Source organism: Lonchura striata, chromosome 5 (assembly GCF_046129695.1).
Source record: "Lonchura striata isolate bLonStr1 chromosome 5, bLonStr1.mat, whole genome shotgun sequence".
Lineage (NCBI taxonomy): Eukaryota > Metazoa > Chordata > Aves > Passeriformes > Estrildidae > Lonchura > Lonchura striata.
This window is the reverse complement of record NC_134607.1, coordinates 15,298,292-15,316,305: the sequence shown is the minus strand read 5'-3', so window position 1 is coordinate 15,316,305 and position 18,014 is coordinate 15,298,292. Positions and strand designations below refer to the sequence as shown.

The window sequence follows — 18,014 nt, the reverse complement described above, 5'->3', positions numbered from 1 at the left end:
ATTTTCTTTCTCAAGGGAAAAAAAAGTCCAAGAGTATTGCCATTATAAGTATTTTCTGAAAGGACAACACTAGCATCACTATCAAACTGTAAGTTCAATTTCAGAAGGTTGAACTTTTGGAAGGTCCTTTGGAAATCAAAATAGATCATATACCTGTCTGCATGTTTGTGTTACTGTAATACCTCATTTCAGAGAAATATTACATAATTTAAAAGCAGTAGGGTTGAATTACATTAGGGAAGTCTAAACCTATGTAATGAACATTAACATTTTTAACGTGCAGTTTGATGGTTAATGATAAGTAGACCAAGGCCTCTTAGGACTTTGGAAGTATCAGAACAAATGTGTCTGAGCAATCAAAGGTCAGAGTTTTTTGTATATTATGGCATGCAGCATTATTGTTCTTGGGATTCTTATCTGTTCTGAAGGATGATGCAGTATTTAATAAGTTAGTATATTTTTAGGTAATTTGAAAATTGGCCTTACATGTCATTTTTCTGTCCTTCAGAACTTGGTGGAATGTATGTGAGTGAATGTGTTCAAAAACTAAGTAAGCTGTTGGGTCAACATGCATATATTCTATACATATCTTAAAAACATAAAACATTGTAGGTTTTTTTGTTGCTTGGTTGTTTTTTTTCCTTGTTTTTCTTTGGTTTTTGGGTTGGTTTTTTTTTTTTTTTTTAGAATATTGGTAACTTTGAGAGAAGGGAAAGTTTGCTACAGCTAGAAAAATAAAACCGCTATTTTAAAATAATTTTAAAGTGCAATTATGCATGTCCTTTGGATTGTGTTTATATCAGTTGATCCCTTTTAAAAGGTATTTTGTTTTGCAAAGTGAATATGACAAAAGCAAAACCTGAAATATTTTTATGCTCAGTATTTTTTTTAATTTAAGACAGTAATTCAGTATCTAGTGTAAAGAAGTTTGTCACTTTTCAAAAATTATTTCATTTCTGAAGTAAATCCTTGTAAGTTTATTGTGATTCCAAAACTGTAACCACGCTTATCATGGTGAGATAGAGATAGTGGAAAGAAACACCAGCTTTTTAATGGTGCTTTGTGGTTTCTTTTGGTCTGTTTTGTTTCCCATGGTGAAACTGCATTCATTTTGAGGAGTGGGGCTGGAGGAGAAATCTGTCTAGCTTAAACTCCAGGTTTTAAAAGCTCACAACATTTATTTTAAGTTTTAAACTCTCCTCTGAATAAACTTCATTTTTGCATCTATTCTTGTGCTATAGGATGGTATGAAGTCTGTGCATAGTGTTGTCACACTGACTTTGTCTTTCTATTCCTAATTAAGCATTTTAATATTGTCCTGTAACAAGTGGCAGATGTGCCTGGTTGTGGCAGTGACATCTTTAGTACTTCCATTGTTTTAACCTGCAAATAGTGCCTTGGCATCCTATTCCTGTTTGGAAAGCATGGGCTTAAATTAAATGACTAACCAGAACTCCTTAAATCTGCCAGACAGACTTCCTACCCTATACTTTTTATTTGCATTCATGGAATGGAGTAGGAGAAGCTAATGTTTGCATAACTTGCAAGCTCACTAATTAATTTAGGCAATAATTATAGTAGGTTTTTTTTTGTTTGTTATGCTCAAACAGATTAGGACTGAAAGTAGCAACTGCAGACCTTGTTACAGGTAAAATGAAAAGTGTGCTAAATGCTTTGCGTGGTGTATTAATACAAGTAGCTCTCATCATGGTGATTTGAAATTCAATATTAAGGCTTGATGGTAAAACTTATTAATTAATTTATTAATTAAGGCTTGATAGTATATTATCAACATAAGACAATTAAGCAGTCATCTCCATATTGTTTAGCAATCATTTTTAGAAAGACAAAGTAAAGATGAAGTAACAGAATATTTTCTTTCATGTGTCTTCTTGAAAATAACATTGTTATATATTTGTTAATAACTTCATGTAAGTGAAATGTGTATAATTTTATTTTTTATTTATGGAATCCTACTGTCAAAGTTTCTAAAACCTATCTGAAAAAGTGAGTTGAGTGACAGTTTTTTTCTTTTGGATCAGCTTATTGATCTGACTTATCACGTGCCTGATAGTTTAGATCTGGTGAGAGAAACAATGGAAACCCACGGTCAGGCAGTTTGGAGGGAGGAGGGTGGGACCTCTTTTTAGTAGCAACAGCTATGTTCAGTTTAATGCTATGAGAAACTGTATCCTGTGGTAGTGACTTCAGTTTTGGGACAATTAAGTCTATCCTGGTACTAATGAATCTTTGCTACCTCCAGCATTGCCTTGTTGCTGTTCTCATCACTGTTAAGACCCACCAGAGACTCAGTTCTATCTATCTTGGCTGCTCTGTGGATGACTGGAAATTGGAAAAGGATTTTGGTGATCTGCTCTGGCAGATAATAGGAAACATGCCTATACCTCTACTAATTGTCTGTAGCCCTGTTTTCTTGGTAACAGGGAATGTGCTTTAATACCCCTAGTATTTTTCCACTCTTCTTTTTTGTTGATTTCTTTTTTTTTTCCTACTGGATGTTAAGACCTGTGCTTTTCCCCTCCTGTTATGGATAAAGCCTGGAGTGCTCACTGAGGCATGTCAAGGAAAGGTTGTAGGTGCTGATGTAAGGGTGGACAAGGGGATGTGGTGAGTTCTTGATCAGAATGGGTACAGAGAAAGGATGGTACAGAAAGAAGAAGGTTGTCCACAGTTTATTCAGGGAGAATATAAGGGGATCTGGCAAAATGTAATTTTTAGTAATTTTCTAGCTTGGAAAAGGCGAAGGGTTTATGCTTAACTAATGATACTAGCAAGAGCCCCATACCTGCATTTTTGCTGCACAGTGACCACAAAAAAGTCAAATTGTTCAGGTTAGACACTGAAAACCAAGAGATCTTGGGGCCAGATCTTCATGTGTTCCAATAATAAATAAGAAACTTTAAAAAACTGGCTTAGTTTTGGGCTGTAAATCAACATCTAATTGTAAAATAATATCTATCCAACAATATCTATTGAAGAAATAGTAGATGGCCTGCCCTGTTTCTTCATCTGCGAGGTGAAGCTTTATAGTGCTGGTGTAGAGAGGAGTGGAAGCTATTGTGGTAGACTTCCTAAAAAGTCCAAGTGCATATAGAAAGATGAGCCTATTCGATTATTTTGCACATGCTGCTGAAAGAGGTGGAAAAGGACCTTATGGAAACAAAGCAGCAGGGAGAAGGAGCAGAAGAGGGAATCCAAGGGGATGATATCTCATGTACAACCCAGCTTCTTGACAAATCAGCTCTTTTTCTGTTGAAGGTGATTAATCTGTTTTCTGTTGTCCTTTTATTAGATCATTGAGAATTGCTTATGTCTCTCAATTTTCAAGATTTTAGTCTCAGTATGCCTGAGACATCTTGGAATGTTCCTAGCAGGAATATCTTCCTGGTTTAATCTAGGAATTAAACTAGGAAAATGGGCATCCACACTTTGCTCATTTCTTGACATTTGTAGTGCTTTTTTATGTAAGTATTCCCTTTTACATTGGGAATTTTGTCTAATGGTAGGGTACATATACTACTTGTTTTAATAAATTAGTTTTTAAAGACCACAGCTATATAGTCCTATACCCTTAAGAACACTGAAAATAAGGCTTTTGATCAAGAGTGCTTTGGATTTTTTTTTAAATCAGGATTCTTTCAGTCATACCAGTGAAGGCAGTTAATCTCTAAAAATGTTTTGGTTATGCTTGATAATATCAGAAGCAGAGAAGAGAAAAGCCAGGCTGGGTTGAGAGCAAGCAGGGAAGGTGCAGCAGCCTGTGTGGTGACTGACAGGATCCAATATTTATTCACACTGTGCTGCTGTAGGAGAGATGTGCCAGGTGCCTTGGGTGGTTTACAATGTATAGCCATGCAGTCTCCAGGGATAAAAATTCCTGTAACTGTCCTGGACTTCTGCAAACTCCTTATACCAGACATTCCAGTGTAATTGTGAAATAGTTGTTTAATCTGTCATTCTGAATTATTGGTCCCCGTCACTTAAAATTTAAATTAATAACAATACTGAAGAAGAGAACAGTCTCTGCTGGGCTTCCACCTGTACCCTAGAAGAAGCCTTATTTGCCCTTTACTGAAAAGCAGGGGTCTACTGGTACTTGTCAGATGTTAGAGTCCTCTTTCTGATTGTTTTTTCATTTACACTTGCTGCTGTTACATAGCTACAAATGTAATGATCAATTGGAAAGCTGAGACTAAATCAAAAGCATGCACATACGCCTTCTAGTGAGATTTAGTTGGGAGAATGGGTTCCTCAGACTTACAGTAGCAGGGGATTTCTTCAGATGCTGGGATGGGCATGTTCTTCTGTATGAAAAAACTTTGCACTTCCCAAATCTTCTGCTACATCTTGTTGACCTTCCCTTGATGGTCAGCCATGGGAAGCTTGGAGTGTCTGACCACCCCAAGACTGATGTAATGGAATCTATTTGTAGCTAAATTTTTTCTACTTTGCTACTCCTTCTAGAGCATTGCAAGTGAAATTGGGCCTGGTTAGCCTTTTCACTTGCATGAACAGAATTAAAGGTGTATTTTTGCATAGTCTTGTATGTTGTGGTTTATTTTTTCCTTTTTCAAATTACTATTATTGTGTTTTATTGTTTAATACTGTAAGCTTTCCGCTGTTCCTGAGGATTAGTCTGTGACCTCCCTGTAGGAGATGAGCAATTCAGAAACTAGGTAATATATACTCAAGACACTTCAACCCAAATGGATTGGGTTGATTGCAAGGTGAAGGGTAATAATATTTCATACAGGAAAACATGAGTAGATTGGGAGTGTTGCAGTGTTTGAGTATGTTAATATTTTCCAGGCTCTCTGCTACCTCTTGGTGACCTTGTTTTGATGTGTGAGGTCTGAAGTTGCATTTACCACAGTAATTGATTGCTTGCTAGTAGCCAGGGTGATTAATGTCAGATTCATCTGTGTATGTTGGAGAAAGGGATGCAGAGAAGTGACTTGTAATGGTGCTGTGAGTGATTGATGGGCTCTGTGGCATCCTTGGCAATGCTTGTTCTTGCAGGTGCTGCCCTTCGCTTCAGTCAGGCATCTGCTGCTGGATACACTTCCATGATCTCCAGTTTGTGTTCTGTGTTTCCAGTGCTGAGTTTACAGGATAAATAGCAGACTGAAAATGTTTGCTTCCCTTATTGAATGGCTATTCTGGATATTATAATACCATTCCAGTCTCTGTACACAAAATCCCATGTGCCTTCATGAAAGGTTATGGAGTTAATTGTTAGTACTAAGCCCGAAAATAAAGCAGAAATTCTGTTATCTGTAACATTCAATAAGATACAATAGAATTAAGATTCTTAAACAGAATAGGACAAATAGTTGTCAAAGCTATTTTTACTATATTTTTATGCAAATTTCTTACTGTTAGCAAGATAATCTGATTGGAATGATGATGAATGTATCATATAAAAACCAAGAAAAAGGGAAGGGAATAAATGAAGTGCAAACTTGATCAAGATACAGTTCAACATAAATATATTTAGCTGTTCAGAAATTAGAAATTTAGCTAAAATTATGAGATTCTTAGAGATGTATAAAACCAGCCTTCTGATTTGGGGCTTTTAGAATGTGCATTTTAAAACAATTTTCTTATAATGCATAGGATTATGAGTCATTCATCTATTCTATAAAAAGAGAGAGAACACAAGCAGAAGGAAATGGGACATGCATTTTTAAAGACTGCTTCTGTCTTCTTTTTTGTTTATATGTTAGCTGGATTTTCATGTAACAATGATTCTTATAGCTGTGGTCTTAAAGTGGATGCTAAATATTGCAAGAATTGCAATGAACTATGGCAGTTGAGTTTTGTATTTAGATATTAAAATAGTATGCATATAAAAAAAAATAAATAATTTCTGGAATTAATCTGGTATGTAGGGAATGGGGGAAGTAGAACTAGGGGAATATTTAGAGGGAACTTGGAATGCACTCCCATTGATAGTTACATGGGAGATGCTCTCCAGTTTCAGGTTGGATTTGCCCATTGTGCTTTCAGTGCTAGACTGTTTCTTGTATTGTTTTGGCAGCATGTACTGACACTTGCTGGAGTGTGTCAGCAGTCTTGGCACAAGGTTGCTGAGGAAAAGACTTTGTGTAGCTGGATCATTTCAAAGCTTCAGTGTATAAGCATTCATTACACTTGATATGAAATGGGTTACGTGACTGGGGTACTGTTCCAGTTCTTGTGTTACTAGAGTGCATTGAGTGTACATACCTAATTTTGGTGTAAATGTTCAGGGTCGTACTCTGTTTTTCTGTATTAACTGTAAAGTCAGCAGTTTTGTAAGTGTCAGTGAACTTTTCAGAGAATGAAGAGCTCTGCCAGGATTCAGACCAGTAAGCAGGGATTACTTGTTTCTTTTTCCTTAAGAACTTCCTGCAAAAGCACATGTTCTCCAATTAACCTCTAGCATTTCAGTTTTTAAGAAAATGTACTCAGTTGACATAAAAATTTTGTTGTTTAGGTGTCAGCAGAGTAGAAGCCTTGTATGACTGTTGTAAAGAAGTAGCTTTTAATCACATTTTGACTGTTTTATCTGGAAAAAAATATCCACTGAGAAAACATTACATCTCTCAAGCACTCTTTAAAATACTTGCTGCTATTTTAAACCAAGTTCTGCTAAGTTATTTGTGTGGTTACTTGTGTTGTTTATAAAGCCAGTTCTATTGTAAAGATTTCAAGAATAACATGAAAGAATTCTTAATTAATTTGTCTTGGGGGGTAGGAGTCAGTTACTTGCTTTTTGTGTAAAGAAAAAAAAAGAAGAGGAAAATATCCAATATATCTTCTATAAATTACAGCACATAAACCTCAGATTTGTTTTTTTTTAAACTCAGCTTCTGTGAGGAAAATTGCTTGAATGATTTTGTATGAACTGTTTCATTGGATCAAGATTTTGGGGGGTGATGGTGTATATATTATAATTTGCTAATTTTTAAAGGAATTTGAGTCTTGTTTCCTGTTTATGATTTTTTAAATGGCATTCTGTGTTCAATGATAAATGATTACTCAAAATTTATGTGGCAGCCCAGTAGTGGAGATAACCTGGTATCTCATTATAATTTTGTAGAGTAAGCACATTTTAATAAAAATCTAAGATTTAATTATTTTTTAGCTTGAAAAGTAAACCCTGTGTACATTCTCATTAACATGTAAAAAATATTATTCCAGCTGCGTTGGGGTAGAGGAGCATCATGCTGTTGACATTGATCTATACCATTGTCCCAACTGTGCAATTCTCCATGGACCTTCTCTAAGTAAGTATGGGTTATTCAAATTTAATCTTACATGTTCAGACTGTTTTCTCCTCATGTACAACTGCAAAGGATTGTTCAGAGGAATATTCAAAATGAGTTTGATTATTTAGAAGGTACTGGTTCTACATGACTAACTCTGAGCTGATTAAAAACCTGCAAAACAAACAAACCATCTTGAAACGTTCCCTGATGTGGAGATGCAGATAGAATAAAATATAAGGCATGGCTATAGATTGGAGAAATTAAAGTGCACAGAGGTAGTAGAAAACAATCTGGACTTGCAGAGAGAATGAAAATTAGGGAATCATCATTAAAAAAAAAAGAAAAATAAAAGATGGTTTCAAGGTTCCTGTATTTTAATTATCAAAGTTCTAATAAATACCTAGGAAGGCAACTTTGAAGAAATGTACAAGTTGGGTGTCTTTCCTTTGTTGATGGTTGTAGGGTATATGCCACAATAGTCAAACACAACTTTTCAACAATGACAGCAGAATATGAACGTTCTGTGAATGGTGTTTGTTCTTTTTTGCTGTTTGTTTTTGATTTTGTTTCCCCTCATTTATGTCCTTGAAAGTTACAAGGTTCCAAATCTCAGGTTTCTAATTTATAAACAAGGTTTCACCGGGGTCAAAATGAGTTGCCAGAAGAGTCTGAAACAGAGCAAAAAGAGACATCTCTTGGGTTCTACTTTCAGTAGATAAATTTGCTGTAGAGATCTGCAGTGGAAAAATGGAACAGATTTTCTTTTGGTACCCACTGAAAGGATACTGGTTTATCCAACTCTCTAGATTTTCCTCCATGTCTCCCCTTCTCAAATGAGACAGGGTTATAAAAAATCTAAAAATAAATTTCACTTTTCCAACCGTGAATTAAATTTCTACATTCAGACGTGAAAAGTATTTCTAAGAAATGTGTCTTCACCCTCCTGAGTGGGCATTGGGCCATGGTCATTTGTGTTTTCTAATGCAGGTTTGTTTGTGGGTTTTGTTGTCTGTTGTGTTTTTGTTTTGTTTTATTGTTTGTTTTGTTTATTTGGTTTTTTGTTGTTTATTTGTTTTATTTGTTTTTTTCCTGTTGAAGACACCACATAATGTTTTATAGTTAATGCTGACTTAAGATTAATATTTTCAAATCCGAATTTCATTTATATTTAGAAATAAGTTTAAAACCACCCTCGGTGATAGTATTGTGGAGTATGAACAAAGTGATTAAGCATTAATTGGTGATTTAATTAATGCATGTTGCATGATATGTAGCTTCCCTAATATATGAGTTCATGGTCTGTCAGCTAAAAGGTAAGATAAATACTGGCTTTTGTGCTTGTAGTTTTTAGTATTCCAGTGGTCATTTTTGGTTCAAAATCTGCATGTTTGTCTTATAAATCAGAATACAAACAACAGCCATTTTCCCCCTAAACTTCTTTCTCTTTTTTTTTTCTGTGGAATAGAGGGACTAGGAAGAGGAGTAGACAAGAGATCATATGAGACTTTTAAAAATAATAAACTAGTAAATTTGAAACTTCTTTTCTTTATTAGTGAGAATTAGTCTGCTTCACCCTGATGCCTGTAAATTACCTTTCCTGTAATGTAAATGCTGTCTCATCTGCAGCAATTAGACAGTGAGACAAGAGGGATTTTTGTTTTGGAAGTCTTTTCAAAAAGACAAGAATCTGTGTAAAAAATTATCCCTGTTATTTCATATTGCCTCAAGTGTGTAGATAATCTAGATTTAGTAGAAGCTTCAGACATGTCAGTTACCAACCCAGACAGAGGTGATATAATTAAATATGTCTTCACATTGAATTTCATTAATTGTTCTCAGCTGTCAGTATCAAATTATGGTAGTTTGTGGTTTGGGCCCTACTTCCTTCAGTTTTTAAAGAGACTGATAATGTCTCATGACTCCATGTCATGCAGAAAGATTCCAGAGTACTTTAGTCCTATGAGATTATGTATGTAAGTAAGAAAAAGCATTCTAATTTACACCTTCATGGTCTGAAATGACTTTGCCAAAGAATTTTAAGAGACAAAAATTCAGCTGTTGAAGAGGCAAGTATATCTGTGGTTTCAACAGAATATGTAATCAAATAAGGTAGTGCAAAAAATTTACTTAAAATATACAAGAAACACATACTGTACAGTACAAATAGATGGTTATTTTCAGTATCCTACAAAATTATTTGTGTAAAAGTTCCAGTAATGAAAAGAAAGCTACTGCATAGTTAGATGGAAAGATGAAATTAACAAATCAATTTCTCCATGTATTTAAGAAAAAAAATTTGAAAGAACAATTTTACAAGACGTTTAGCAAGCAGCTGTGTCTATAAAATGGTAAATAGTGAATCCTAGAATCGTAAATCATTTAAAAAGAGAAAAATCTAAAAAAAAGGTAATATATGGTGGAGGGTGTTTTTTTAAGATTATTTGATTTAGAGTGTTCATATTAATTTTGTTAGTTTCAAACTTTTCTCAGTGATCCTTGAGTCTAAAAATGCTCTATTTGCATGAATGCTATGAGTCAGATGTGTCACCATCTTGTGGTGTCCAGAGCTTTGAGAAAGCACAATGTTCAGTAAATGCTAATAAGACTGTAGTTGTCAGGACATGACTTTCTGCATCTGATTATGCCTTCTCAATCCTGTAAATACCGTCCAACCAATATCTTTTTGTTTGTAGTTTTAATGCCCATGCTTGGTCTGAGCTGAGAATGAGATGTTAGACCAGGCCTTGGCAGGGTAGTCTGTGATTTACTGTCTGCTCCTTAAAATCTTGCAGTCTTCCTGTGCCAAGACTTCTCTTGCCTTTTTGTTTTTTGGCCACTGGGAATCTCCAGTACCTCTTCCGGGACCTGGGGCCTCATTGTACATGTGTACACCTCTTGATGGTCTCCATTTGAAGTCTAGCAGATGATGATCTCTATGGGAAACTGTCCAGTAGTGGGAGAAGGCAGGGAAGAGTTATTGGCCCGTTGTTTTGAGTGTAGGAGGGATGTAATATAAAAAGGAAAAGTAATCTTTCCACTTAATTTTCATGTAAACTTCCAGCACACTCTTCTTATTCTCACCCTTCCTGCAACTGTCTTGTGTAGTTCTTAGGGTTGTCACAGCAGGTTTTGCCTCAATTTTTATAAGCACCAAGGGTGAACACTGGCATCTTCCTTAATTTGAGTATTAGTATCCATTCAGATAAAATGAGGTTTTTTTGCAATTGTTTTTGTAATGTCTTAAGGGGTTAAAAAACTCTAAAATGAAGGGATATGTAAGCAGAGGAAGTTTTCATTACTGTTTCCTCTTCTTTAGTGTTCTCTTATGAAAGGATGATGTACATTGCCAAGGACAAGCAAAAGAATGATTTTATTTTCTAATTTGTAAGCGTTGGAAAGAAAGACTTTAAAAAGTGTGTCTGTGCTATAAAATCTCTTAAGCAGTTGTATCGCCTTACAAATTTAATGAGCTGTTGTAACAGCAGTGAATTTATGGGAAACTACTCTGTTGAAAATTAGTATTAGCCACTAATTTCTTGCATTATTATTTATGACTGAGAAAATAGCTTTGAAAACTTAATAAACCTGTCTTCATTATTTATGAAGTTTTACAGTATTTGGATAGTTGGCTCATTAAGCAGCACTGGTTTTCAGGTTTGCAAAGATCTATAAATGTCAGTTTATTATCTTAAAAATCGTCTAAAGGGTCCATGTTGTCATGTCTGTGGGAAACAGCACACCAATAGGAATTATTCCCGCTTATGTGTAATGACTGTAAATGTCCATTATTCCTGTATAACCAACTGTTTTATCTGGAGAAGCAGCAATTTTTTTTTCTTTTTTAGAAACTATTTTCTCGTTCCTCATACATCCTCAGCTTCCTATTACAGTGAGCTGTGTTTTCAATATTGCTAGTGCTTTTTTTACATTTTGGGTGGGTCATTGGTTAGGTGAATTTAACAATGAGCTCTTCCATTAAGTTAAAATTTGTATTAATGCAGTGGTTTTGCTGGATGTTGTATTTTGGGCTGTTTGGCAGACAGCTGTAAAACACTATTTGTGTTGACAAATAACATCAGCTTTTTCCTCTTCTGAGTTTCCTCAGCATATGCAACTAAATTTCGGTTTAATATTAGTAGTTAAATTATAGATCTGGTGTCAGTAAATCTTCTTGGGGCAGTTTTCCAGCAGCATCTGTCTAGCTATGGAGCACAGTTTGGCTTTTTTAGGAAAAAACTGAAATGCAGCCTTAAAATTACGAGACCCTTAGTGTGTTTCTTAGTTTAGTAAGTGATAAAGGTAAGATGTTCAGCACTCTTGGAGTTTATTTCCCAAATGGTGAGATGGTGGTCCCTTTTGCAGAGGCACCTCTTGATGATTAAATAGGGCTGCTCAGCCTGTTGAGAGTTTGAGGATGAGAAATAGAGGTTTGTTTGTACAGGGGCGAAGTGCTCCAAAGAGCAGTTTACTAGCAAACAGATGATACAACCAAGGGCTTCCGTTCCAGGCTGTAAGCTTGTATTCTTTATAAATGGAGATGAAAAATGAGTGGTTGAGGAAGTCAAATCAATGAAATATCCATTATGAAATTATTTGTTATGAAATTATGAAAATTTGAAGACAGGCAGTTAAGTTAACCACAATATCATAAGTCACTGTGTCTTCTCCTTCACTCAAGGTCCAGAAATTCAAGTGGGGAGACTACATACAACTTACTATGTTTTATAGAACAACTTTCCAGTGTGTAAAGGGGGTTTGTAAGAAATAAGATGACTTTTTACTGAGGTCTTTAGTGATAGGACAATGAGTGATGGCTTTAAGCTTAAAGAGAGTAGATTTAGATTAAAGGAGATATTATTTACTGTGAGATTGGTGAAACACTGGCACAGGTTGCCCAGAGAAGTGGCGGATGTCGCATCCTGGAAGTGTTCAAGGCCAGGTTGGATGGAGCCTTGAATAATCTGGGGTAGTGGAAGGTTCATGCCAGAATGTTGCAACTAGATGATCTTTTATGTCCCTTCCATCCCAAACTATTCTATGGTTCTGTGAAAGTACATACACTTTTTTTACACATACTTTTTTTTTTCATTTGGGTATCTGTCATTTGTCATAGGGGAGAGCATCGCAACAAGTTTTTATGAAAATGTCTAGTGTTTCAATTTCCTTGGTCCTTTAAGTATAATGAGCAGTTAGAAATGTAATTTTGGTACTATTGAACTATCAGTTTCAGATGCACAAAATTGTAATAGAACTTTAATTTATCCTTTGTTTTTTATTAATATGCTATAGCAATGCATTAAAGCTTCAAACTGTTAAGAAGTTGTATGTTTTGGAGTGCAGTGCTTTTGTTACATGTATTGTAAAGGTCACACCTGCCCAAAACAGTTTGCACACAAAACTGTAACTAACATAAGCAGTAGAAATGGTAGTGAATAGCAGTAAAATTATTAGACTGAGTATGGGCGTGCTTATGGAGTGTAGTAGCACAGTTGGATTAAGTCTTGTAACCTTGCGTGAATATGTAAAATGATGTCTCTGGCTATGCAAGAGGTGTCATTCTTTTGTTTATTAAAAAAAAAAAGTCTGAGCTTTTAGAAATTTAAGTTTGATTGTTTTGTAGCTGACTTTTTGGGTTTGTACGGCTTTCAGGCTGCACCTGTTTACTTGTGTTAGACTGGATATGGAGTCTTAGCTTGTGTATAGTGTGCACTGGGATTCTCACACAGAAGGAGCTCTAAAAGTACAGAGAGTAACTGTGTCTTGCAGATTTCATTTGTTGGAAATGGGTAGTGTGTCACCTGATTAAAAATACAAGGTTTGTTAATCACAGTAATGTGATTGAGGCATGTCTGTCTCACTGATGGGATGACTGTGCCATCTGATTTAACTAATTCCATGTTTAATCCTTCTGAAACTTGTAGTGAAGAAGAGGAGAAACTGGCACAGACATGACTACACAGAGCCAGATGATGGCTCCAAACCAGTACAGGCTGGAACACGGATCTTTGTTAAACAGCTGCGGGCTCGCTCTTTCCCAAGGTACAGAACCTTCCTTACATATTCTGGTGGGAAAACACAATGAAATGTCATCTGATGTGTCGCTGCTTCACATTGTGAAGGTTGAGGATGGCTTCCTCCCTCTTCAGAATTCTTGCCATGCGTCCCTGTTTCAGATGGATACATTTGCCTTTTAATGTAGTAGCTTCCCCTATTCAGTTTTGCACTGGGGTGGATTGTTTGTTGGGACTGCTGCAGGGTGGTCTGAGAGGTTTTGAGTTTTGGGGTGGGTGGTTTTATTTGGTTTTGCTTTTGTTTGTTTGGCTCTCGCTGTCAGAATATTGTCTGTCTATTCCTTTAGTTAGGAGTAGTTCTCAGTTTCATTCCAAGTAACATGGAACATTCACATGAACTGGTAGTCTACCTATTCTTGCATGCTTTAGAAGAAAGTAGAGAGACATGATTATACTTTGATCCTGAACTTGATCCTGAACTGAAGCATAATGAGTTACAATTCTTTAGAGCAGGAGGTGGTTGTTATTAGCAAAATGTACTTTAATGCCTTCTCTGAGAATTCTTTTTCCCCATCTTTTAAAGTTACTCTCTTCAGTCATACAGCAGGACTGAATTTCCAGATAATGCATTCCAGTAAAAATTTCTTTGCTTGTTGAGGTTTTCTTGGTCTTTTAGTTAAATGCTTTATAAAACAATGCTGTGTGTTTCTTTTTGATTCAGATGTAGCTGTTGCATCAGTCCTCCCCCACATTGATAAAACTGATAAAACAAGTCTCCCTGACACTTGTTTTATTTCAGTAGTGCTTGGAGGATGCTTTTTCTGCTAATACTCCATCCTTTCTTTCCACCAGTGCTGATGAAGTAATTTTGAGAATGCATGGAAGCCAGTTAACACAGAGATATCTGGAGAAACATGGGTTTGATGTTCCCATTATGGTTCCTAAATTAGATGGTCTGGGGCTCAGACTTCCTCCACCAACTTTCTCTGTTTTAGATGTGGAACGCTATGTAGGTAAGAGTGACTCTGGAGTACTTATTAAAATTATCCTGTCTGTAAATTAAAATAAATATTTGCATGATTGTAAGAGCCTCCAGAATGCTAAATATTTATTCTTAATTCAAGACTAGGAGAGAGTAAAATCAATGCTATGGTTTGGAGTGGTTTTTCTTCCTCTTTTTTTTTTAATTTGTGTGTCTGTTTAGTAGATGTGTGATAGGACTACAGCCTTATGTCTCAACTTTAAAGCCTGTTAATTTCAGTGCAAGCTATATGTGGAATGCTGAAGTTTTTTCCTGCTACATGTAAACCAAGGATAATGGGAATTGAATTAATCACTCTTATGATTAATAAGTTTAATCATTGGTAAGGCTATGACAGAACTTGATGTTTTGGACTCAGTAAATTGGACTTTCTGAATTAAGTCTTCCTGAAAAATTCCCTTCCTGGGCATCCTTTGCCAGGAGAAGCTTCCCAAGAAACCACTTATTTCTTAGTGGATCGCTTAGCAGTCTGTAATTGTGCCAGCCTCATGTGTGTGTGCAGTACAGAGGCTGAGCTAAGTGCAGCAGGACATTTCCTGAAACACATGGTACAGCTGAGAGTCTGAGTGTGTTCTCATGATCAGCCAATGTAATGATGTGTGCTGAAAGTAGGTTTTCTGTCCATCAGTATTTTACAGAGGCAACAGAATATGCAGTATTGTCACCATTGTGATGATAAATAGTAATGTGGGTTCTGCCTTAAAGATTAAATATCATGGTGATATTTCTGAATCTTTTTTTTTGTTTTTCTGGATTACTGCCTTGTTGGATTCAGATAGGAACTTAACTGTCTAATCCTGACCTGCCAAGTTTTCCAGTTCAGGGAAAAAATTGGAATGCCACAGATTCACCTTCCTATTTTTGAAATTAAAAGAAGAAAACAGAATAAGTACTGTTGCAGCTGGAATCTATCAAGATGATGCAAACCTACAGTTTTTAAGTGAATATGTTTATATTGTACATCTAGGCATGTTTCCAGCATTTCAAAATTAAGTGTCAAATTTGGCCATTGTGTAACTAAAAGGACGTAAACCAATTGCTGTTACAGTGGTGGTTAGTGCTGTTATAAGGTCCTTTCTCTTGGCTTGTCTACTTCTCCAAATGTATCACTTCAGAGCATATGGTGTGTAACCCCCCTTTATTGTCATCAGAAATGAAACACACCCATGATTATTCAGTGAAATTACTGTATGCTTGCAAGTTGCACATGTATGTAAGAAAGGGGGGGGGGGGTGTTTGTTGATGCTTGATAGGAAAAGTGAGGAAGAGATCTATCTGCCTTGAAAATTTTATCCATGATGCTCCTGGCAATTGCAGCCAAACACCCAATTTTTTTTTTTTTTTTTTTTAACAGATGCAGCCATTCTATACTACTTTTTCTTTTTGGTTAACCACAGGAAAGAGGATTTATTTTTAGAGTGCTTTCAGTTCTCTCCTTAGCTGATTATAGTAATTAAAGTTAAACCTAGTGAAAAGTTGGTTTATACTGATCTGTTTCTCTTCCAAGAGAATGATAGTAGCAGAGGTTTTTTTCAGAAATGCTTTGATAAAGACTGGAAAAAGCTAATTTTCTCTTAAATTCCTGAAATGTCTTTTATCTGTGATAGCCTTAAGAAAGTCATCCTGTTTTTCACAGGTGGTGACAAAGTGATAGATGTCATAGATGTAGCAAGACAAGCAGACAGTAAAATGAAGCTTCATAATTACATTAAATACTTCACAAATCCTGACCGACCCAAAGTATTGAATGTGATCAGCCTGGAATTCTCGGACACAAAGTGAGTATTGACTTCTGTTCCTTGAATGTAGGAAGTGGTTTTCACAAAGCTGAACAATATGTGTAGGAATATAATGCTTGTAGTGGGAAAGACAAGAGGAGGTGTATTTTATGCAGACAGCCACTGTCATGTAATGTGGGTATAAAACATATTTATTAGTTCATAAGTAATGTCTTTGTAGGAAGCTGCCATTTAAAAATAGGTGTGCTTACGCCCTGCTTATATTAACAGTTCTTTTTTGTTTGTTTTTTTTAAAAGGATGTCTGAATTAGTGGAAGTACCAGACATTGCCAGAAAGCTTTCCTGGGTGGAAAATTATTGGCCAGATGATTCTGTCTTCCCTAAGCCTTTTGTTCAGAAGTATTGCTTAATGGGTGTCCAGGACAGCTATACAGATTTTCATATTGATTTTGGAGGAACATCAGTTTGGTACCACGTTCTTTGGGTATGATTGCTTCTTGATTTACAGAATCACAGAATTATGCTCTGTTGGAAGGAACCCATGAGGATCATCGAGTCCAACTCCTGGCTCTGTTCAGGACATCCTAAGAGTCACCCAATGTGCCTGAGAGCATTGTCCAAACACTTCTTGAGCTCTGTCAGGCTTGGTGCTGTGTCCACTTTTCTGGGGAGCCTGTTCCAATGCCCAGCCACCCCTTGGATGTCAATGACTATGTGAAACAAAAGTTATTCAGTGTGCAGCCTTCTGTTGTGGCATTATCACCTGCATGAAATCTTGTGCTTGCAATGCTAAGGGAGGAGCTTTAAAGTGAATTACTGATTTCTGGTGTTGCCTTTTTATGCTTTTATTTTAGCATGCTGTTGGTGACTAGTAGACTGTAATTGGTTGACTGATCACTTCAGGAGACTTTTGGGTGATATAGTGGGGTTTTAGCAGGAAAAAAATAATTGAATGAAAAGGCAAAGTTGTTTCAGCCACTTGTTTTCTCCTTTGGTAGGTGTGTGCATATCATGAATTGTTTATAAAAACTGGATTTTTTGTATTCCAGTGAAAAGTTCTGGTTGGTTTGTTTGCTTCCTTTAAATCACAAGACACCACCTGTTTAATATGCTATATCTAAGCTCTTGGTGGATTGCATTTGTGAGACACTGCCTGAACATGCTTTAGTGGGAAGATGGAATACTTTACATTTAGGTCAATCTGTTACTTAAGTCAGAGTGACTCAGAGGTTGTAGTGTACCTCTAGGAAAACATTAATTTATTTGTTTTTGATATATTTGTTTAATAGGGTGAGAAGATATTCTATTTGATCAAGCCCACTGATGAAAATCTGGCTCTCTATGAGTCCTGGAGTTCATCTGTCACCCAAAGTGAAGTATATTTTGGGGACAAGGTTGACAAGTGTTACAAGTGTGTTGTGAAGCAAGGACACACTTTGTTTGTTCCAACAGGTAAGATTTTACTCTTGGTATTAGGGCTTACCAAGTTTAATTACTAGGAATTATGAAAATCTTAAACTCATTGCATTATCAACATTTGGGATCCTCTAAAATTATGGATAAGAGAGAATAATAAAAAAATTAGAAATTTAGATTTTCAAAACAAGTAATTAGCTTTTAAGATTGTCTGACAGTCATAACAATTATCAGGGAATGAAAGGGTATTTGTTACCCAATGAGAAGGCAACAAATGAAAGTTGATTTTGATTATCAGGGAAGTAGTTCCAATTAATAAAGGGCAGATTGTTCACTATTTGTTAAATACTCAGACTGAATTCTTACCATAATTTTATAATACAGTTTTCAGTATTGTGTAGCCTACTAAGCCTAATTATTACAAAAACATCACATAAACTTCTTATGCTGTAGGCTAGAGTATAAAGAATACAGGTTTGGGTGGGCTATTTGCCTTGCTTTTGTTGTGAGAAATGCCAGAACAATTAAACTT

General features: G+C 35.9%; 1 protein-coding gene across 2 annotated transcripts in view; it reads left to right on the top strand.

Annotated features, from left to right (window-relative positions):
* KDM7A (lysine demethylase 7A) overlaps nucleotides 1–18,014 on the top strand; it is a 64,135-nt gene that overhangs the window by 18,395 nt on the left and 27,726 nt on the right. For both annotated transcript variants that reach the window (XM_077783340.1, XM_077783339.1), the window contains exons 2-7: nucleotides 7,207–7,292; nucleotides 13,196–13,313; nucleotides 14,138–14,298; nucleotides 15,964–16,105; nucleotides 16,364–16,550; nucleotides 17,356–17,518. In XM_077783340.1, coding sequence (XP_077639466.1) covers nucleotides 7,207–7,292; nucleotides 13,196–13,313; nucleotides 14,138–14,298; nucleotides 15,964–16,105; nucleotides 16,364–16,550; nucleotides 17,356–17,518 — 857 coding nt within the window. The remainder of the gene's footprint in view (nucleotides 1–7,206; nucleotides 7,293–13,195; nucleotides 13,314–14,137; nucleotides 14,299–15,963; nucleotides 16,106–16,363; nucleotides 16,551–17,355; nucleotides 17,519–18,014) is intronic.